Source organism: Chiloscyllium plagiosum, unplaced genomic scaffold (assembly GCF_037043375.1).
Source record: "Chiloscyllium plagiosum isolate Xiang-an unplaced genomic scaffold, Cpla_swu_hap1 HiC_scaffold_20, whole genome shotgun sequence".
NCBI classification, from domain to species: Eukaryota; Metazoa; Chordata; class Chondrichthyes; order Orectolobiformes; family Hemiscylliidae; genus Chiloscyllium; species Chiloscyllium plagiosum.
In genome coordinates this window covers 57,627,423-57,650,805 of record NW_028270158.1, presented here as the reverse complement: position 1 = coordinate 57,650,805, position 23,383 = coordinate 57,627,423, and the positions used below count along the sequence as shown (strand labels likewise).

At 43.0% G+C, this 23,383-nt stretch overlaps 2 protein-coding genes across 7 annotated transcripts in view; one reads left to right on the top strand and one right to left on the bottom strand.

Annotated features, from left to right (window-relative positions):
- Positions 1-3,909, top strand: part of alg1 (ALG1 chitobiosyldiphosphodolichol beta-mannosyltransferase) — a 38,501-nt gene extending 34,592 nt beyond the window's left edge. Inside the window, exon 13 of the mRNA XM_043711173.2 lies at positions 1,219-3,909. Within this exon, the coding sequence (XP_043567108.2) occupies positions 1,219-1,353 (135 nt within the window). The 3' untranslated portion in view covers positions 1,354-3,909. The remainder of the gene's footprint in view (positions 1-1,218) is intronic.
- Positions 3,696-23,383, bottom strand: part of eef2kmt (eukaryotic elongation factor 2 lysine methyltransferase) — a 21,496-nt gene continuing 1,808 nt past the window's right edge. The window contains exons 2-8 of one of the 6 annotated variants that reach the window (XM_087997993.1): positions 19,969-20,031; positions 19,190-19,270; positions 18,108-18,209; positions 13,439-13,572; positions 10,611-10,921; positions 5,639-5,791; positions 3,696-3,830 (exon numbers count right to left, since the gene is read on the bottom strand). In XM_087997993.1, coding sequence (XP_087854119.1) covers positions 3,730-3,830; positions 5,639-5,791; positions 10,611-10,921; positions 13,439-13,572; positions 18,108-18,209; positions 19,190-19,270; positions 19,969-20,031 — 945 coding nt within the window. In that variant the 3' untranslated portion in view covers positions 3,696-3,729. Of the gene's footprint in view, positions 4,172-5,638; positions 5,792-10,610; positions 10,925-13,438; positions 13,573-18,107; positions 18,210-19,189; positions 19,271-19,968; positions 20,032-23,383 lie in introns of all 6 variants that reach the window. The other 5 variants (XM_087997992.1, XM_087997989.1, XM_087997990.1 and 2 more) reach the window with 5 other exon arrangements.

The following is a 23,383-nucleotide window of genomic DNA, read 5'->3' as shown; positions in this document are numbered from 1 at the left end:
CTCAGAGTTAGCGACACTATTACTGTACCACAAGAGCCATTAGTATCCTTTCCTGCTCTGAATATTTTTCATCACTCTGTTCAGAAGTATTACACTACCAGGTCCAAAATAGTCTGGACCCATTTTGTGATTCTAATAAATTGTCCCAAGTACACTCTATATGTAGCAAATCTTTTTTGTGGATAATTTTGTCTGATTATTAGTGAGCACCACGTGTGTTGCTACTGCTTAGTAGCAGCATGAAACAGCAATCTTTATCTGTTTCTTAAACCTTTGAGAGAGATTACCTTGCCAGGATAATCTGAAGTAGATTGGGCACATCTCAGGATCAGAAGTAATGGCTTTAAGCCCATTCATGACTTTGAGTGATGAGCAAGACATTCTGCCACATTCTCAAATGAGCAGTGTGGTATATGAATTTCAGTGCCATTGTGATGCCAGGTAGGTAGGCAGGCACTTCTTCTCAAAAAATGTACTAAACTGCACATCCCTTTGGCTGTTTGCAACAAGATAATGACTCTACCTCACCAGCTGGCATTTGCAAAACTCAGTGTCTAACCTTAGATGTGATTTCAAAATTTGACTACATTTTTGCATAATCCTGAGTGTATGAGGATTATGCTGACAACTAATTGTCAGTTAGGCTCAGAGTATAGTGCACTTGCCTCTACTGGAAGCTACATATTAATACAGAAACCTGTTTTTCGCAAACAGGAAGAACATATGCACACTGTGCTTGTTTCAGTGCAAAACAGGTGACATCATTCACTTGTTCATTTTTCAGGACAATGTCTTGACTACTCAGAGCCAACCTTCTTTGTTTAAAATTTAATTTACCAGGGAGCTGTCACCCATGATTAACTGGTGCATACTCCACACCAACCCCTCCACCAATCAGTCCACTTGCACAATCAGAATTCACAATATGATTAGTATTTTCCCTTTGTATTAATAATTCTTGTGATTGTGTTGATGCATACAAAGCTTCAACAAAATATGTATTTTTAGGAATATTCAAATTCTGTACTACTAAGGAATTAAAAATTATATAAATGTAATTGTTCAAAAGGAACCCAAACAATCATTCTTTCCATCTATAAGATACTGTGACCTGCACTATTTTGTAAGAATAAAATTTTAATTTGATGTTTTGGCCAATAAGTAAATCTTTTAGCTATTTGAACTTCATACTTAGCTCATAAATGTTGTTCTCTTCAGTTTCTCTTTACAGACTTCCAGAATGAAAAGAACAAATTAGGTGTATTCAAAAGAAACCTGAAGAAATCAAAGATGGTTCAGTGGGATGAGAATTGGGATGAAACAGTACTTCCTCTGCTAGCAGCGAGTAACTGAAATTTGTGACTGTTGTTTTGGGGATGAGTAAGCAGTGCTGACCATCAAGTCTGTCTGTTATTGTCTATACCCAGCAGGATCATGATCAGAAACCTCTTCAGAACAAATCCAGAGCAGCAGTGCTGGACATTGTCTCAGTGGACCAATAAAGACTAGATAATTTCTGGATTATAAATTTTTGATTTATAAGAATGGGAGTGTTTTTTAAGCAAGTTTTAAAAATTGGTCAGTTTTTAATCCAATATTCTGATAACTTTGGCAATTAAATCACCAAATGAGGTGATTTAAATGTTTGTGGTTACTTACAGCATAGATGATTAACATGTTCATAGTTACTTACAGCATAGGTGTCTCATCAAGTTGGTGCCAGTTCTACTCCCCTGCTCGATCCCTGCAAGATTATTTCCTATTGAAATCATTGTTTCCTCTTTCTCCCCCACCTTTGTGTGCAGTGTGTTCCAGGTCATTACCATTCCGTAAATAAAAAAATAGTTCTTCACATTTCTCCTAAAATCTTTTGTCCGAGGCAGTAAATATGTCCCTCGTTCTTATTGAAGCAGCTAATGGAAATAATTTTTCCTTTTTATTAATTCCAAATCTTTCATAATTTTGTAACTTCTATCAAATCTCCCAGGCTTTGAAAACAACGCCAGCTTTTCCAACCCAACCTTGTAACTAAACTGGGCATTTGTGTGCCCATTTTGCTAGCCCATCTATGCCATATTGCAGGCAATTGGTCTCATCCATAATGTATGCCATACCTCCAGGTTTGGCAAAACCAACACATTTTGTATTTCTATTCTATACCAAGATTCAAGCCATCTTTATCTACACAGTATAGCAATGATACCAGCACTGACCTGGATACACTATTGTCTACCACCCAGAAAGAACCATTGATCGTGACTTGTCGTATTAGGTCAGTTTTGTTTTTAATCCAATTGTTCACCGCCCCTTGTATTCTGAGCTTCAAACTTTTTATGTAATACTTAACCCTTTTTAAAAAAATCTATGACTCTATTCTGTCTTTTACTAATCTGTGGTGACTGTTTAATTAACTCAAACCTCTCCAAGTACATGCTGAAGATTTTGCTTCAAATTATTGTTTCTAACTCACTGCTGATGTTAAACTATTCAGGATTGTTGCTGAGACTGTCCTTGAACCCTTTCATGGATAAGTGTGTAACATTTACCATTCTCCAATCTTCTGGCATTTCCCTCATTTCCAGGCATGATTGGAAAGTTATTACAAGACGTTCTGCCTTCTTCACTCATTGTTGCAAACATATAGAGGACGAAGCAACTCCTGTTCTAGTATTGCTTCCTTTCCAGTTGGATATTGAACTGATCAAACATTCCTTCTTCTCCTTGCCGTTTACTCATTATCCCAATTTTGGAAATTCAATCCCTCAATATCATTTGTGTAGCTTTTGCATTCCCACAAAACTTCTGCAAATTTAACCTTTTTTTAAGATTAGATTCCTGACAGTGTGGAAACAGGCCCTTCGGCCCAACAAGTCCACACTGACCCTCCGAAAAGTAACCCACTCAGACCCATTTCCCTCTGACTAATGCACCTAAAACTATGGATAATTTAGCATGGCCAATTCACCTGACCTGCATATCTTTGGACTGTGGGAGGAAACCGGAGCACCTGGAGGAAACTCATGCAGACACAGGGAGAATGTGCAAACTCCACACACAGTCGCTCGAGGCCAGAATTGAACCTGGGACCCTGGTGCTGTGAGGCAGCAGCGCTAACCAAAATTTTGAGAGAAAAGAGACCTTTCAAATAATGTGACATTTAATTTTCTTTCAAACATGATCACTTGGCTCAGAAACCAGATTCCATTCCCACCAAGCTCTTTTATATTTTCCAAAACATGTAAGCTTGAAATGTTTGTTCCCAGTTTAATTCTATCAATACTCAAGTTCTGCAAGACTTACAAAGTTAGAATTTTACTAATAACTGATGGAATATCAGTGACTATTTTAGTAAAAACTGGACTTCTGTCTGCTCTACACCATATCAATAAATAAGTGACAAATTTAAAATCCATTTCCTATTGTACTATTATTAAAGGTTGAGAACACACAGCAACCTTATCCCTGCTGCTGGAAACCAGAAATTGTTTGCAGCAGCTGCAAAACAAGCTAAATCATTAGTGATTCCTGATTGTGACTGCCTAATACTGAATAGTTACAAAAGGTCTTAGCAATGTCCCAAGAACAAAATACCTACTATTTACTATTTTTCATATTGTTGTGGTCAATCTTAAAGTACAGACATTTGAGTGTTTAGGTTGTGAACATAACTTATTTAATTCTTATAGCTGTCAATTATTTTCATGTCAGATGATGAGCAAACATTTCAGTTCAATGATGTATTTTCAGAAGCTCTATTTTTGTGCATCTATCGTAAGAAAACACTGCTCTGGTGGGACCTGGAATCACCTGGTGTCCAATTCCAACTTTATCTGTATTGAAAAGAGGGAAAAAAACAGTGAATGTACCCTTTTACTAAGGCAAAAATAAAGCTTTATTTTCTTTATAACATCTAATAGTGGTGTCAAATTCCATTTTCCATTGTGGATCTGATATATCCTGCCACTAGACAGGACTGACATTTTAATACAAGTTATCTGAATACTGCAGTTCACTGTTTTTGGATGTAACACTGGTGTGTGTGTGATACCCTGAAAATCCTTAGTCTCTGTTTCTTTGTTCTCCATTTTTTTTCCAATATCGAAAATATTGACCCAGATGTTGTTGAAGTGAAGTATCTCGAAACATGTGGAATTTTTCCTGCATTTTGCAGCTGAAAAACATTTTGTCAATAATTTAACTGAAATGGACAGCAGACCATCTGGGGTCTTGGTGAAGCTCATTATCTGGTGAGAGTAAAAATTGGGAAAGTAAGCGGTGAAGGCAGGCACAATTACATTTACGTGCATAGGAAGAGTTTAAATGGATATGGGCCAAGTCCTGGCCAGAGGCACTATTGGGATGACTGGTCTGCGCAGATGAGTTGGACCAAAGGGTCTGTTTCTGTGCTATATGACTGAAGGAGAAGGATGTTTGGAAGCACTTTATAGGCAATAAGTCAAAATTACTTGCAAGCAGACACCGTAATTTCTAAAGTAAATTGGATGGGCACTTGAGAACAATAAGCCTGCAGGACTACAGGAATGAAGTGTGCAAATGGGACTGACTGAATTGGAGTATAGAAAACTGGCATTTGGTCGAGGAGGACAGAGGTACAGAGCACCAAGGTTCCATTCAATCAGTATCAAAGGGGCTTACAACTGACACAGGCTCAACTTGAAAATCTCCGCAGTGGAGACAGCTTTGTGTTCCAGTGTATGTAACTGAATTTTTTCTTCCAATTTGGAAAAACTTTATATGTCTGTATACATCTAAGGATGTAATTACGTGCATGTCCAAAGCACATTGTCATCATATTTTCCTTGACCTCTGCCTCCGAAAAATCTAGAGGAAATACTGAAAGCTCCAAAGGAATCCTCACTTGCAAAAGAGAAACTTGATGCAAGATAGTTGTGATAATTCAAAAGAAGTAAAGATTCTTGAAGTCTAATCTGCAATAAAATGTAATTTAGCAATGTAACTACGGCAAAGGCCACAATCCCTGTTCCTCCTGCCAGATTCTCCAAGACAGCAGTTTTCATAACCAAAACAAATCTCACAGGCAGCAGTGCAATGGATCAGCATGAAACTGTGCCCACAAACCTTAACCCCCTCCTTTTATAGTAACTGTTGCCCAATTCCATGGGCTTAAAAGTCCAAAAGCCACTTTGCCCATCTACTGCAAGGTGGTGTTTGAGGGGGTAAGATGCCAGGTGGATATAGATGGAATAAAAATGGATAAGTGAGGAAGTAAGGAAGGTGGATCATGGATGGGGGTGAAGGGACAGGGTAGATCAGGTGTCGTGGTTTGTTTGGATTGGGGATTAGAATCAAGTCAGGGTTTTGCTTGTGGGGGGCTTCAAGTATCCACTTGGGAGTTTTGACATTAGTGCGGTGTTGGGACAGGTTTAATTCCTGTTGTTTGTTTAATAGTTACAAGCAAACCAAGTCAAAACCTTCCAACTCTGAGCTGTTCTCTTTTTTGGAGGGAAATCTGATCAGGAACCTGCATTGCTAATTTAATGAAGTCTCCTCAATCCATGAAGCTGAGTTGAATTTTGGGTGAGAGGGTATTCCACTCCATTAATCCCACTGGAAGAGAGAATTGCAGCCATGTTCTCTAATGGTTGCAGTTACTTACCAAGCTCCATTTTAAATTGATAATATGTCTCTGGGTTACGTATTGTTGATGCCAGATACACAACTGTACTACTTCCCTGTTTTTCAGCAGATATCAGAAATTTCTCCAGTATAGAAACTAGGCAAAGGAATACCGCAGGATCATAAACTACATCTGTTTATAAGTAATAAAGAAAGAGATACAAGAATTCAGTTACTTCCATTCATTACTGAGAAACAATCCTCTTCATTTAACACACAAAATTAATAAAGAATGCCACATCTACAGAAAATGTCTCTACCTTGAGGCAGTCCAGCAGAACATTGTCCTGTGATGCAATTAAAGACACCATAGCGCAAGTAAGCAGATATTCTTCCCCCTTATTCCTCTCCTATGGCTATCCACCTCAGAGGAAAGGACAGGATCTGAAGAGCAAGACTGGGACCAGAAGCTAGGTAATGAGTGGTCCCCAGACGGTACTAACCAATATATACAATGAGTGAGAGCTCCGAGTTTTGGAATAGAAATAGGTAAATCAAGATAGAAGTTAAGAATTTGATGACAGTCAGAATTCTGTGGAAAGCAGAATGAGAATTTTCACGCCCAGCTCAAGCTCAAATAGGATTGGAACCACAGATCATAAGTATCTTGCTTAAGAGACTTCACAGTTAAATTTAGTTTCTTTCTGTTTACTGTCTGTAGCTCTTATTTAGACTGTCACAAAGTTATAGTTTTTATATATTTTGTAAAGAAAGTTAAATCTTTAAAGTGGGTACAAGAAATCCTACAAATGGCACAAGATTCAACTGCAGCCAATTATGTGGAATTAATCCCAAAGACTTAAGATAATTAAAGATTCCAAAATTGTCCATTCACCCCTCAAGTTCTAATCTCATCAAAACCTGAAAGAATGGGAGCCATTCAAATTAATGCCCGAAACAGTTAGAAGTTAAATTATTTTGGCAAAAAGAAAGTGGATGTAACTATGTTCTAGCCTAACAGGGTTGCACAGTGGTTAGCACTGCTGCCTCACAGCGCCAAAGACCCGGGTTCAATTCCACCTCGGGCAACTCTGTGGTTTTCTCCCACAGTCCAAAGATGTGCAGGTTAGGTGAATTGGCCATATTAAATTGCTCGTAGTGTTAGGGCAAGGGGTCTGGTGGTTTGCTCTTTGAAGGGTCAGTGGGGACTTGTTGGGCAAAGGGCCTGTTAGGAGGAGAAAGTGAGGTCTGCAGATGCTGGAGATCAAAGTTGAAACTTTATTGCTGGAACAGCACAGCAGGTCAGGCAGCATCCAGGGAACAGGAGATTCGACGTTTCGGGCACAGGCCCTTCTTCCTGAAGAAGGGCCTGTGCCCGAAACGTCGAATCTCCTGTTCCCTGGATGCTGCCTGACCTGCTGTGCTGTTCCAGCAATAAAGTTTCAACAAAGGGCCTGTTACCACACTGTAAGTAATCTAACCTAATATAAAAACATCATTCAATGGTCTGTCATAGAAGCTATTTTTAAGTTTTGAATGGTATTAAAACAAAACTCGCAGCTGAACCATCTGAATAACATAAGAGAGAGAGACAGGGAGGCCCTGATGACAAACTCAATAATGAAATCCTCTCTTGAACTCGGCTACCAAGAACCAAAACCTGCTGTCCTATAAAAAGAAGGAACCTTTTGCACTCACTCACTCATTCTCAAGATCTGTTATGCTTCGTCCACATGTGGGAGCACCTCAGGCTTTGATTATACAATCCATCACAATTGCTCAACCTGACAATCCCTTCCTTTCAGACAGAGAATCATGAAAGCCAGGCCTGCAACAATATTGGAAAATGATACCCAACTTATCTTTAAATCTTTGTATATTTATTTTAGTTAACAGTTTTGCCACTTTTTATTTCAGTAATTTTCAGTAATTGCTGTTTAATAATCTATTAATTTGGTGTGTTTAAAATATAGCTGTGCCACTGATTATTTTAATATGAAAATTAAAAGCTCATTGCAAACAAGTTTCTACAAATCATTAGTTCATAGATCACTGAGCAAGCACTTGGTATATGGTTATGACAGGATTCCATAAATAGTTTTTAGTTAGTGTCTCTGAGATAAATGGATTTGACAGCAAATATATAAACATCTGATATCTAAGGAATGAGAATTCAGAAAATAACCATCTATTTGGCTGAAGTAAGGAAGCAATAAAGTGTTTAATATAGTGTTTAGAATTGGTTAAATAGAGGAAAAGGGTTAGCAGAGTGAACAATGCAAGAACTACATCATGATTTTGGAAGACCTCCACTACCCCAATACTGAATGGGGAGGATTCAGCTGAGAAATGAACTAACCTCCATACTGTGTTTTGTCACTTTGTTTCCTATCAAATGATAAAGGTGATATGGCTAGATGTAGGCTTGACAAATGAAGTGAGTCAAGCAAAGAATATCACACAAAAAGAATACATGGAAAATGATAGTAGAATTGTCAGATTGGGATCAGTTCTGGAGAAGGACAAGAAGCAATCTAGAATAAAGGCATTTCAATGAAAGAGGGTAAATTTCAATGCATTGAGGGGAGATCTGGCACAACTAAATTGAGTCAAAAATTAACTGACAGAAATTGAAGAATTTAGCAATGGGAAACCCTTCAAGAGGAGATGGTTTGGATATAGTTGCAGTATATTCCCACATGGGGAAAGGGAATGGAACCAGAGCCTAGATAAAAAAGGAACTGGAAGGTTGGATGAAAATGAAAAAGGGGCCGCATGATGTAAATCCCGTTCTGATTTCCTAATTGACACTGCTCCTTCTCTAATGAATTAAGTGATCACAGATGACTTTGGGATTCGTTTTATGTTGGCTGCCAGTCTCTTTCAGTTCTTTTTACTTCTCTTAATTCTTTTTCACCTCCCCTCTAAGACTTCTATAGTCGGCATGGTTCCTAATTAAATCTGAAAAGCCTGAATATTGTCTAAGTCTTGCTGTAATTGGATGTGAACTAGTTCAGTATCTGAGGTACTGGGGATATTATGATTGAAAACTATTCAAATCATCAAACATTTAGGTCGCTGATAAAGTAGTTTGGGAGTCAACTGGTCTGGCTTGAATTTAAACAAGAACTTGGGGGTTAACTGTTTCCTAGTGCATTCTCTATGACATTGCCTCAAAGGACAACAGCCAGCTGACGAGCACCTTCCACGTACACAATAAAAATAATAATTCTTTTTGAAATTTGGTATTCCTGCAGGAAGGTTCTGACAAGTGAAAGATGAAAAGCCTCAACAGCATGCCTGTCATTCAGAAATATACTAAAGATGTTTGGACTCGGAACACTAGCCTCAGCAATAAAATGTCTTGGACATGAACAAACACAACACCTTCCTGTGTGCTGGGGATGAATCCATACAGTGAAGAGTTGTTCCCCTAATTCCCAATGACTTCAAATTTTGCTAGGATTCCTTGAAGCCACACTCAGTAAAATTATATCAAGGTAATTTGCTTGCATCTCCCCTCCCGAATTCAGCTCTTTTGTCCATGTTTGGACAAGATTGGTAAGAGGATAGGTGCTGAGTGGCCTAGCAGCACCCAAACTGAGCGTCAGTAAGCCAATTATTGCTTTGCAAATGCCGCTGGATATCATTTCAACAATCCCTCCCATAACTTCTGATGGGACAGTTAATGATCAGGTTGGATTTGGCTAGATTTCTGTGAACAGGATACCAGGCAATTTTCCACATTGCTGAGTGGATGGCAGCTTGGTTAAGCATGCAGTTAGTTTTAAAATACAGTCTCGAGTACTATTGCTGGGATGTCATCAGGGTCCATAACTTTTGCAGTATCTGGTGTGACAGCAGGAAAATTTTATGAAGTTATTAAAAATGTACATAGAATCCTTTGTAGTACATCTAGAGGTCAAGCTATACATAGATGTGTGAAATCTTTATAAGTTACTGATTAGGCCTCAGCCAGAATATTGTGCTCAGTACTGGGCACTTCTGATCAGTTATTAAAGGCCTTTTGAAAGGATGAGAGAGTTTTGGTAGATTCAGAGAAATGTTTCTACCAGTGGGTGGGATGGTAACCAAAGGAAAGGGAAAAGAGCGAGAAAGAGAGAGAGATGAAGAAACTCTTTCTACATAATTCTACATCTTTGTTGCACTACCTAAAAGGAAACAGAACCAGATGCAGAATATCTTTCAAAGATAACTGGATATATCTTTTTAAGGCTTTGGGAAAAAGTAGGAGAATGAGAAATTAATTGGAAAAGATCTTTCAGAAGTCACATTGGCACAATGGTCAAAGTGGGCTTCTTCTAGACTATGAGAATTTATGCTACTTCTGCCTAATTTAAAGGAAGTTCATGCAGAGAAGCTCAGGCACCCCTCAGATTCCTGACCAATGAAGAGGCTGTTGCAGAATACTTACTCCCTATACAAAACAATTCTCAATAATAGTCCTTTTCCAGTACAGGAATGCTGATGTTTATGAAACAGACAGACACATTGAGTCCAAAGTCAGCAACCATCAATAATTCTAGTTTTATGAAGTTCACTGATCGTCTGTAATTATTGATTATTCTACAGGAAGCTATTTTTAACTGATACCTTATGAACTGGCACTCTCAATAAACTGGCAAAAATTATATATTTGAAATACCGCAAGTTTACTGCATTATCGTGATCTATCATGATGTCTAAGTAGTCAGTTGAGGGTGCAAGTGAGAAAGCTCTCTGCTGGTAAGTATCATTTATGTGATTTGTGCTGTAAATAAAGTATAACAGTGATGTGTATATTCCCTGCATCATATTTCTATTACTTACTGTGTGTTTTTATATTGATTATATGGTCCTCTTGATCGACCAGAATATTTGATCAACTGACATACTTCTGGTCCCATAGGTGCCCGTTAATAAAATGCTTACTGTACTTAAGTTATCCAATATTCTCCCAGTCTTCCTATGCACTATCAGGAAAACTGCTAACCTATAAAATGAACTGGTACCTGTGGCAATAATGACATCCGGTTGAAGTTCTGTAACTTGTTCTTGAGTAACATCTGACCAATCCAGTCCAACAACAGCGATTTTTGGTCTCTGGTTTTCTTCAGATCCATTGTTATTCTCCAACTGTACTTCACAGTCTTTTGAGCTCCAGGATTCAGAATCCAGTAGGAGACCATTAGTAAGAATATTTTTCCTGAGCTGATGAAGTACATTTGAATGACAGTCACTGAATATGTACTGTTTGGGGGTACATGTCTTGCAGATAGCAATTCCAGTGAGGCCAGCTCCACTACCCAACTCCAAAATGGTCCTGCTGCAGAGAAAGCAAATAATTTACTACCTTCAAAAATGGGTCATTAACAGAATGGCTGATAATGAGCCAAACACAATATTTACTTCTGTTATAACTGACATTTTTTTAAGTCTAACTTCTCTAAGTCCTTGCTAGCTTTTCAACTCTATTAAAGATATTGTACCCCTATACCTTCATAACACCTCCCCCCACCTTAAGAAAAAATGAACCATCATAATGAAAAGATGGTTTCATTTTTTTTCTCTAATCCTGAACTACAATATCATGACATACATAGGACTTTAATCTAAGTTCATATTAACTTCCTCCCACCTACATATATATAATATTGAATAGATGTATCTTATCTATACTTTATCAGTTAAATCCATGATAGTGCATCTGTGAATACATTCTTACGACCTGTGACATGTACGATATGTAAATTAAAAGGCTGTAATGTAAGACTCCAACAAAATAGTCTCATTTTCTTTTCTTTAAAGCATTCTAAGAATGTAAGAGGATCGAGTGTACACAACTGGCTCCGACACATTGTTCGTGACATACGCAATAAAATGTTCTAAGGCCAGTACTAAACTTAATTGTTCTTTTTCAATTGTGGAGTATTTCCTCTGGTGGATGTTGAGCTTCTTTGAAAAGTAACCAACTGGCAGTTCAATCCCATCCTCATCTTCCTGGTGCAGTACAGCTCCAACACCTATGTCACTAGCATTGATGGCAACTTTAAAAGGTTTTGAAAAGTTTGGAGTAGCTCCTGGAGGAGCCCCCAAACTGTTACGACATGGGTAAACTCCTCTGCTAATTTAAACCAGCAACACACGCAAGATTCACTCCGTACTGTAATCTGTTAAAACTCGAGAGGCAAAGAACTATCCCAAAAGTTATTATTTAAAGTAAAACTTGACAACTTTTTTTTTTAAGTCTAATAGAGAATATTCGAGGAGAAAGTGAGGTCTGCAGATGCTGGAGATCAAAGTTGAAACTTTATTGCTGGAACAGCACAGCAGGTCAGGCAGCATCCAGGGAACAGGAGATTCGACGTTTCGGGCACAGGCCCTTCTTCAGGATTCCTGAAGAAGGACCTGTGCCCGAAACGTCGAATCTCCTGTTCCCTGGATGCTGCCTGACATGCTGTGCTGTTCCAGCAATAAAGTTTCATAATAGAGAATATTAACTAACAACTATTTACAACTCCTTCCTCTTAAACCTATCTTTTACCTCCCCCCTACAATACTAGTCCAAACAAAATCCCGATTACAATTTACAGAAAAATAATCATGTTTCAAAACCAGTCAGCTTTGCCAAGGTTCCTCTGTAGATTCTCTCTCCAGGTTGGTTTTGATGTTTTTTCTGTGCAAACTCTTGCTCCAGACAGGTACCTCTACATCTGTTGGTCTTTTGGAAGTTCTCTTTGCCAGTCTGGCCACCTGTTCAAGATGTCTGATATTTATACCCCAAAACATTGGATCGTTCATTGGTTTTAATATTATCAAAATACTAAATTCAAACTTGACTGGAGTTTGGAATCTTGGGGCTCAATTTCAACTGATTGGCCAAATTTGAATTTGCTTTTTGTCTCATGGCAACCCAGCTACTCCAGCTGTTTCAACCAAATGTTACATTGATACTTTGTCCTGGACTCTCTGTGTTTCTCTAAGTCCTTGCAAGCTTTTCAACTCTCTTAAATGGTACAGTACCCCTACACCTTCATAGCAGAACAGATTATAGTAAGTAAGATTTGTGGGCGGCACGGTGGCACAGTGGTTAGCACTGCTGCCTCACAGCGCCTGAGACCCGGGTTCAATTCCCGCCTCAGGCGGCTGACTGTGTGGAGTTTGCACATTCTCCCCGTGTCTGCGTGGGTTTCCTCCGGGTGCTCTGGTTTCCTCCCACAGTCCAAAGATGTGCAGGTCAGGTGAATTGGCCATGCTAAATTGCCCGTAGTGTTAGGTAAGGGGTAAATGTAGGGGTATGGGTGGGTTGCGCTTCGGCGGGTCGGTGTGGACATGTTGGGCCGAAGGGACTGTTTCCACACTGTAATGTAATCTAATCAAATCTAAGTATTTTCATTTTAGCATATAATCACAAATGCTGCAGTATCCCACTGAGGTTTCCATTTTCAAAGGACTTAGTAACAATTAAAACATATATTTGTAGTAAGTAAGATAGGAAAGTTATAAAACAATGTCTTGGTGAAACAAAGTGATACTATGTGAGGGATTTACAGCAACTCTTCAAAGTTCACAGCAGCTGTATTACATAAAGAAAATTAAGAGCCAGATATGTTGTTCTCATACATGTCCTAGGAATTTGCTGAAGTGCAGGACTGTCATTGGTACAGTTATCTGTTGTCTTGGTAAAAAAGAGAACCAAAAGATGAGAGAACTTTATAAAAGGGTAAAAAAAACCTCCAAGACAATCAGAAATAATAATTTCTCATTTATGGGTGAAAAGTCAATGCCAAGTGCTCCAACTTTGTATTTATTTAATAAGAAGAATCTTAACAGTTCTGACCTGCAATTAAACACTTCGGTGTTTTCCATTGCCCATTCTGCAAAGAGCAGTGCAGCTTCCCATGTGACCAGACCTGTAGTCCCTTCAGAAATGATTGCCACATTTTCACCAAGTCTAATATTCTCTCCCGACAACTGAAAAACAATCTTTACAAAGTCAGAAACACATACCTGTATTTTCCCATCACTCATTTTATACATTTAAAACTGTATGGATAATAGAAAGTATTTTTCTTTAACAAGTGAGCATTAAAAGTGCTCAATTACAAACATCTACAGGCACATCTCACGATACGTAAACATCTGCCATTTATTGGCCCACTTCCCCAGCTGACCAAGGTCCTGCTGCAATTTCTGATAATCTTCCTCACTGTCCACGATACTGCCTACTTTAGTGTCATCAGCAAATTTACTAATCATGCCTTGTATATTCTCGTCCAAATCATTGATACAGATAACAAACAGCAATGGGCCCAGCACCGACCCCTGAAGCACTCCAGTCTGACAAGTATCTTTCCATTATTACCCTCTGCTTCCTAACATCGAGCCAATTGTGTATCCAAATGGCCAGCTCCCCCTGGAATCCATGTGATCTAACCTTCCAGAGCAGCCTACCATGTGGAACCTTATCAAAGGCCTTACTGAAATCTGTATAGACTACATCCACCACCCTGCCCTCGTTAACCTTACTAGTCACTTCATCAAAGAACTCTAACAAATCTGTGAGGCATAATTCCCAAGCACAAAGAGATGCTGACTATTCGTAATCAAACCTTGTCTTTCCAAATGCATGTATATCTAATCTTTCAGAATCTTCTCAAGTAACCTAGCTACCACAGATGTTAGGCTTACTGGTCTCTAGTTTCCAGGTGTTTTTTGCAGCCCTTCCTGAATAAGAGCACAACATTCGCTCCCCTCCAGTCTTTTGGGATCTCACCCGTGGCTAATGATGATGCAAAAATATCAGCCAGGGCCCCTGCAATTTCTTCTCTAGCCTCTTGCAGTGTTCCTGGATATATCTGGTCAGGATCAGGAGATTTATCCACCTTCATACATTCTAGTACATCCAACACCACCTCTACGGTGATATGGACTGTCCCCAAGATATGACCACTATCTTTCCCAAGTCTTCATGGCTTTCTCCACGGTTTTAAGGGCAGCACGGTGGCTCAGTGGTTAGCACTGCTGCCTCACAGCACCAGGGTCCCAGGTTCGATTCCAGCTTTGGGCCACTGTCTGTGCGGAGTTTGCACATTCTCCCTGTGTCTGCGTGGGTTTCCTCGGGTGCTCCAGTTTCCTCCCACAGTCCAAAGATGTGCAGGTCAGGTGAATTGGCCATGCTAAATTGCCCATAGCATTAGGTGCATTACTCAGAGGGGAATGGGTCTGAGTGGGTTGCTCTTCGGAGGGTGGGTGTGGATTGGTTGGGCTGAAGGGCCTGTTTCCACACCGTAGGGAATCTAATCTAAACACAGAGGAGCAGTACTCATTGAGGATCTCACCCATCACCTGCCGTTCTACATATACATGTCCACTTCAGTCCTTGAGTTGCCCTATTCTCTCTCTAGTTATTCTTTTTCCTTTAATATATGTAAAGAACCTCTTTGGCTTCACCCTAATTTTCTCAGCCAAGGTTATCACATACCACCTTTTTGCCCTCTTCATTTCCTCCTTCAGTAAACTCCTGTATCCCCTGTATACCTCTAGGGACTCCAGCTGCCTGTACCTAAGCCATACCTCCTTTTTTCTGGTCAAAGCCTCAAAATCTCTCATCATCCAGGGTTTGCTATTCCTGTCAATCTTGCCTTGAACTCTCGCTATTTCACTTTAAAGGCCTCCTACTTGCCGGAGGTCCCTTTGCCTGCAAACAAACTATTCCAATCAACCCCTGCAAGCTCCTGTCTAATTCCATCAAAATTCACCTTGCCCCATTTTAGCACTTGAACCTGTGGACCAGTTTTGTCCCTCTCCATAACTATTTTAAAATTAATAGAACTATGGTCACTGGTCCCAAAGTGCTCTCCCACGGTCACCTCAGTCACCTGTCCTGCCCTATTTCCCAAGTGTAGGTCAAGCTTTGCACTGTCTATATACTGATTGAAGAAACTTCCTGACTGCACTTAACAAATTCTACCCCATCTAAGCTATTAACACTACGGCAGTCCCGTCTATGTGAGGAAAATTAAAATCCCCTACAAAGACAACCCTATTGCTCCTGCAAGTCTCCCCCAATCTCCCTGCACATTTGTTCCTCTAATTCCCGATGACTATTTGGGGGCCTTTGGTACAACCCCAACAACATCCCCTTCTTATTTCTTAGCCCCAACCACAAAGCCTCACTGGATGAACCTTCAGTTATTTCATCTCTGATTACTGCTGTGATACTAACCTTAATCAAAAATTCAACTCCTCTTCTGTATTTCCACCATCTCAGTCCTGCTTACAGTACCTGTATCCTGGTACATTAAGCTGCCAGTCCTGTCCCTCCCTTAGCCATGTTTCTGTAATGGCTATAATATCCCAGTCCCATTTACCTATCCATGCCCGAGTTGATCGGCCTTACCTGTCAGCCCTCTGAATTGAAATAGATGCAATTTAATCCAATAGGCATTGTTTGCTCCTTGTTGTGTTCCAGCCTGACCTGTCAGTTCACTATCCTATTTCTGATTACTGTATCTCTTTCCAGTCTCACACTTGCCTCCCTGCTGTTCAGGATCCCACCCCACTGCCAATCTAATTTAAACTCTCCTCTGTAGCACTGGCAAACCTGGCTGCCAACATACTGGTCCCCCTCCAGTTCAGAACCAACCCTCTTAAACAGGTCATTTCTGACCCAGAAAAGATTCCAGTGATCTAAAAATCTGAACCCCTGCCCCTGGAACCAATCCTTTAGCCACGCATTCATCTGCTATTTCCCCCTGTTCTAATTTCTCTCTTTGTAAGTACAACCAATTCTCTGTGCTAACTTCAAAGTAGATTTACAATGCCCATTCTCAATTTATTTTATATTCTATCATTTTGTACACAATACTCTAACCACATCCTACGGTTTTGCTGAAGATCAACACGATGCCTCTGCATGGTTTCATCCCATTAGCAATGTTGGCCTTTTATTAGGAATGCAGTTTTTGCCTACTTGTTAAAACCACTCTGCTCCATTTTACATCTTCTGTCCTGCTTATTTCGAAATATATAACATCACCTTTACCTAAAGTGCACTGTTCCTGCCATCTATCTGCCTATGACAACAGCTATTCAATTCTGCGGAGGTTTCTTTCTTAGCATCATTACAAATTCCAATACTGTCTGTGGGTCCTAACTACAGTAACGAAGTGTTACCCAACTATGTATCTCTGTGAAAAAGGAACTTTTTTCATAGAATAACGTAACATAAGGACAGTTAGTCCATAATACCTGCACCGGCAGAACAAATACTGCAGCATGTTGCAATACAGAGGGATCTGGGTGCACTTGAAATTTTTCATCAGATATGGGTACCATTGGCAAGGTGTGTATTTGTTGCCCATCCTTTGCTATATTTAAGAATTGATCAGATTCCTGTGGGTCTGGGCTTACATGCTTTCACTTGTACAGAATTTTCATCAGGGCCAGTCTAACGTTCTTTATTCAGAGCAGACATCATCAATCAAGATGGATATTATGACCTTGGATGGGTTCAGTAGTTTAACTAGAATAATGCTGAGACTTAACAGGGTGAAATTAAGAGAATAGATCACAAAAAAATAGGCTTATATTTCCTCTGATTTAGGAGATTGAGGTGTGATATGGTCAATGTAGTTAAACACAAAAATGCAGCAGCTAAAGTGACACTTCTTCCTCTTACACGAAGGAGTAAAGCAAAACAGGAGCATAGTTTTAAAGTTAAGGCTATGCTTTTGGTGGCAGAATCCAGAAGCACATGTTCACAAAATCACAGAATCAGTAGTGCAGAAAGAGACCAATCGGCCCACTGTATCTGTGCCAGCTCTCTGAATGCCACTCTCCATACTTCACCCCATAATGTGACAAATCATTCCTTTTCCTATAACCATTTAATTTCCTTTTGAATGCCTTGATTGAACTTGCCTTCACTACACTTTTACACCTTAACCACTCATCATATAAAACATCTTTATCTCATACCACTTTTGCTCCTTTTAGCAATTACTTTAAGCCTATGCCCTTTCATTCTTGATGCTCTCATGATTAATTAAATTTGCAGCTCTCTCCCTGAATAAGGTTGCTGATGCTGGGTGAGCAAGATATTTCAAGATTATAATAGTATATTTTTCAAGAGACAAAATGCAACAGATATGAAGGAAAGGAGCGTGGATCAACCATAATGTAACTGTACTGTGAAGCAGGCAAAGAGATGGCTTACTTCTATTCCTATGGTCTCAGATTACTACTATCTTAAAGTGTGAAACCTGCTGTTTGCGAGCTTTGGGAAGTCAAGCCTCATTAGGTATTGAATTCAATAGCAGCAGCCCCATTTACTAAGTCGTGAAATGTAACAATGAGCCCTGAATTTAACTCCTGAATATAAATTATATGTGCTGCAACATTCGTGCACTGTTACACACTTGTTAGGGATCTGAATATTTACCACTCTACTTGCATTAGGTTTGCAGCCAAATGCTTTTGTTTAAAAACATTACAGATGTACTTACCAGGAAATAATTCTTGTGACACATCTGTAATTCTTCTGATCTTAATACTTCGCCTAGTGCATCATACAAATCATCTAATGGCTCAGTACTTGTCATTTCATGCTGCATTGAAAAGAAACATTTCAAAAAACACAATTTCGCAGAAGAAGCGGACAGTATTCAACTTGTGTACCAGGAGAGGGAGTGACCTGACCATCATGCACATCATAAATATTTTCACAGAATCATATGAATGGATAATATGTGGGGATATGAAAACACAAGCTTAATTATGGAAATATCATAAAAGTACAGGATATCTTGTGGTTGTCTGTGATAGTCTATTTTCAGCTATTCCTCAAAGACCTTCTCTCCAGCACAAGATCAGAACTGAGGATGTTTACTCATGTTTGTATAACTTTTCCTGTTCCATTCCTCATATTCTGTAGTATCTACATGTGGCAGACCTGGATAACATTTCAACCTGGGCGAAAAGCTCGTACAGAACAATTGTACAATCCCCAACAATATCTCTATTGAAATTGAATGGCAATGACATTATCAAATCTCCAACTACCAACATCCTGACAGTTATTACTGACCAGAAACAGAACTGGACCAGCCTTATAAAGACTGTAGCTATAACAGCAGTTCACAAGATGGGAATTCTGCAACGAATAACACACCTCCTGACTCCCCAGAATTTAAAACTCCAACCTCTACTATCTAAAAGGCAGGCATCACATCCATGGGAACACCAAAACTCCAAATTATATGTGATTCTACTTTAAAAAGGTATGGATGTTCCTTCACTGTCACGGAGTCAAAATTCCTGGAATTCCTTAACAGACCTAAAGAGGCACGGAATTTCTCAAAATGCAGTGGTTCAAGGAGGAGATTGACAAGGGCAATTGGAGGTGACCAAATGCTGACCTAACTAATGACACCTACATCCCATGAACAAATAAAAGAAAGACTTCTTGTAGATTTGTAACTGGAAAGTAAAACAGTCACACGTCATCCCTTGTTAAATTCAATTCTTATTTCCCTTCAAAAGGAATTCTTCAAGCATTTTAAAAATTGTGTAATAAGGAAAACTGTACCTTTTTAATTAACTCAGCTAGAAAAAGTCTTCTGTACTTCACTGAAGGTGGGTATTCATTGCAAACAGGATGAAGAACTGTCTAAGAGAATAATAGGTATGTGGATAAGTTTTTGTCCTGACAAACCAATTGTAAAAATGAAAAGAAACTGCCTTCAATGTAGTCAAGACATGTACGTGAGAAGAAAATTAACTGGAGTAAATGAATTGCCTTTTTGTTTAGGTTATTATTTGATCATTGGGATTCAATCAAACAATACATGATATTTACATTTCTTAAAAGAAACATTTTCAATTTTAGAAATACGAACAGATGCTTAGGAGTAACTATAACTACCAACAGGACTCTTAAATAGACATGTACATTAATCGTGGACTTCAGCCTTCACTGAACTGCAAGATGTTGAAGTTACAACACTGAGATGGGAAAATCAGCTAATCCATGTCAGTGATTAGTTCACTTCATTCCAAACTATCTATCTCATCAGCAAATTTGGCAATCATGCATTCAGTTCCTACATCCAAGTCATTCATGCAGAATGTAAATAATTGAGACCCCAACTCTTGGCCCTATGGAATTCTACTTGCTACAGCATGACAATCTGAAAATGATCAATTCATCCCTTATCTCTGAATGCTGTTAACTAACCAATCCTCTATTCAGATTAACATGTTATTCATTTCATCCTGAACTCTTATCCTAGCACCTTGTTAAATGCTATTGAGAACTTCCGTTCAGCACATCTACAGGTTCTCATGGAATAGAGGTTTATTGTGTACCTGCTGCAAAATTTGTTCCAATAACATGGAATCTTTCCAAGTCTTCAACATTTCTTCCAACTCCTGAGAAAAATTGCAAGTAAAATTAGGAAATCAAATTTTTACAACCTGAAAGCAAGCTCACCCATTCGGTAGGGGTGGACAGAGCTGCAAATCCAATCCTGCAAAACCTCAGAACAATCCCAAAATCTGACTAAAAAATCCAACTCCCCTCAAATTTTGACCTGAGATTTCACCACCCCCATGAAATCTGATGAGAGCTACCCATGAAACCTGATTCACAGAAACAATCTTGTAAACTACCGCCATCACCAGCAGGACACCTTTACAAAAACCCACACTATTAAGACCCACCCCAACCCTAGATCCCTCAACATCAGAACCTTCCCCCTCCATCAGCTCTACCCCCTCCCCCTCCATCAGCTCTACCCCCTCCCCACCATCAGCTCTACCCCCTCCCCACCATCAGCTCCAACCCCTCCCCATCAGCTCCAACCCCAACCCCTCCCACTCCATCAGCCCCACCCTTTCCCCTCCCCCTCCATCAGCACCTCCCCTCCCCACCATCAGCCCTACCCCCTCCCCTCCATCAGCCCTACCCTCTCCCCTCCATCAGATCCTCCTCCATCAGCTCCACCCTCTCCATCATCTCCACCCCCTCCTCCTCCCCCTCCATCATCTCCACCCTCCTCATCCATCATCTCCACCCTCCGCCTCCTCCCCATCATCATCTCCACCCTCCTCCTCCTCCATCTCCACCCTCCTCCTCCTCCCCCTCCATCATCTCCACCCTCCTCCTCCATCATCTCCACCCTACGCCTCCTCCCCATCATCTCCACCCTCCTCCTCCATCATCTCCACCCTCCGCCTCCTCCCCATCATCATCTCCACCCTCCTCCTCCTCCTCCATCATCTCCACCCTCCTCCTCCATCATCTCCACCCTCCTCCTCCTCCATCATCTCCACCCTCCGCTCCTCCCCATCATCATCTCCACCCTCCTCCTCCTCCATCTCCACCCTCCTCCTCCATCTCCATCATCTCCACCCTCCTCCTCCTCCATCATCTCCACCTCCTCCTCCTCCATCATCTCCACCGTCCGCCTCCGCCCCCATCATCATCTCCACCCTCCTCCTCCTCCCCCATCCATTTCCACCCCCTCCTCCTCTTCCTCCCTCCATCTTAACACCCTCCTCCTCTCCTCCTCCTCCCCCCAACTCCACCCTCTCCTCCCGCTCTCCTCCTCCTCACCGTCTCTCCTACCCCATCCATCTCCACCCCTCCTCCTCCCCCATCCATCTCCACCCCTCCACTTCCCCTGCCCCATCCATCTTCACCCCTCTCCTCCTCCTCCTCCTCCCCATTCATCTCCACACCCTCCTCCTCCCCCTCCATCCATCTCCACCCTCCGCCTCCTCCCATCATCATCTCGACCCTCCTCCTCCTACCCCATCCATTTCCACACCCTCCTCCTCTTCCTCCCCATCCATCTCCACCCCCTCCTCCTCCCCCATCCATCTCCACCCCTCCACCTCCTCCTCCTCCCCCTCTTCCATCTCCACCCTCCGCCTCCTCCCCATCATCTCCACCCTCCTCCTCCTACCACATCCATTCCACCCCCTCCTCCTCTGCCTCCCCCCCATCTCCACCCCTCCTCCCCCCATCTCCATTCCCTCTCCTCACCCATCTCCACCCCCTCCTCCTCCTTCCCCCATCTCCACCCCCTCCTTCCCCCCATCTCCACCCCCTCCTCCTCCTCCACCCATCTCCACCCCCTCCTCCTCCCCCCCCCCATCTCCACCCCCTCCTCCTCCCCCTCCCCCCATCTCCACCCCCTCCTCCTCCCCTCCCCCCATCTCCACCCCCTCCTCCTCCCCTCCCCCCATCTCCACCCCCTCCTCCTCCCCCTCCCCCCATCTCCACCCCCTCCTCCTCCTCCTCCTCCCCCCCATCTCCACCCTCCTCCTCTCCTCCTCCCCCCCATCTCCACCCCCCCTCCTCCTCCCCCCCATCTCCACCCCCTCCTCCTCCTCCCCCCCATCCCACCCCCCCCTCCTCCTCCTCCCCCCCATCTCCACCCCCTCCTCCTCCTCCCCCCATCTCCACCCCCCCTCCTCCTCCCCCCCCATCTCCACCCCCCCTCCTCCTCCCCCCCATCTCCACCCCACTCCTCCTCCTCACCCCCATCTCCACCCCCTCCTCCTCCTCACCCCCATCTCCACCCCCCTCCTCCTCCCCCCCCCATCTCCACCCCCCTCCTCCTCCTCCCCCCCACTCACCCCCCTCCTCCTCCTCCCCCCATCTCCACCCCCTCCTCCTCCTCCCCCCCATCTCCACCCCCCTCCTCCTCCTCCCCCCCATCTCCACCCCCCTCCTCCTCCTCCCCCCATCTCCACCCCCTCCTCCTCCTCCCCTCCATCTCCACCCCCCTCCTCCTCCTCCCCCCCATCTCCACCCCCCTCCTCCTCCTCCCCCCCATCTCCACCCCCCTCCTCCTCCTCCCCCCCATCTCCACCCCCTCCTCCACCTCCCCCCCATCTCCACCCCCTCCTCCTCCTCCCCCCCATCTCCACCCCCCTCCTCCTCCTCCCCCCATCTCCACCCCCCTCCTCCCCCTACCCCCATCTCCACCCCCTCCCCCATCTCCACCCCCTCCCCCTCCCCATCTCCACCCCCGTCCTCCCCCCCATCTCCACCCCCTCCTCCTCCTCGCCCCCATCTCCACCCCCCTCCTCCTCCTCCCCCCATCTCCACCCCCCTCCTCCTCCTCCCCCCCATCTCCACCCCCCTCCTCCTCCTCCCCCCCATCTCCACCCCCCTCCTCCTCCTCCCCCCCGTCTCCACCCCCTCCTCCTCCTCCCCGTCTCCACCTCCTCCTCCTCCTCCTCCTCCCCCCCCATCTCCACCCCCTCCTCCTCCACCCCCCCCCCCTCCACCTCCTCCCCCCCCATCTCCACCCCCTCCTCCTCTCACCCCCACCTCCTCCTCTTCCCCCCCCAACTCCACCCCTCCTCCTCCCCCCCCCATCTCCACCCCTCCTCCTCCTCCCCCCCCATCTCCACCCCCTCCTCCTCCCCCCCCCATCTCACCCCCTCCTCCTCCCCCCCATCTCCACCCCCTCCTCCTCCTCCCCCCCCATCTCCACCCCCTCCTCCTCCTCCCCCCCCATCTCCACCCCCTCCTCCTCCTCCCCCCCCATCTCCACCCCCTCCTCTCCTCCCCCCATCTCCACCCCTCCTCCTCCCCACTCCCCTCCTCCTCCTCCCCCCCATCTCCACCCCCTCCTCCTCCTCCCCTCCCATCTCCACCCCCTCCCCCCCATCTCCACCCCCTCCCCCCCATCTCCACCCCCTCCCCCCATCTCCACCCCCTCCCCCCCATCTCCACCCCTCCCCCCCATCTCCACCCCCTCCCCCA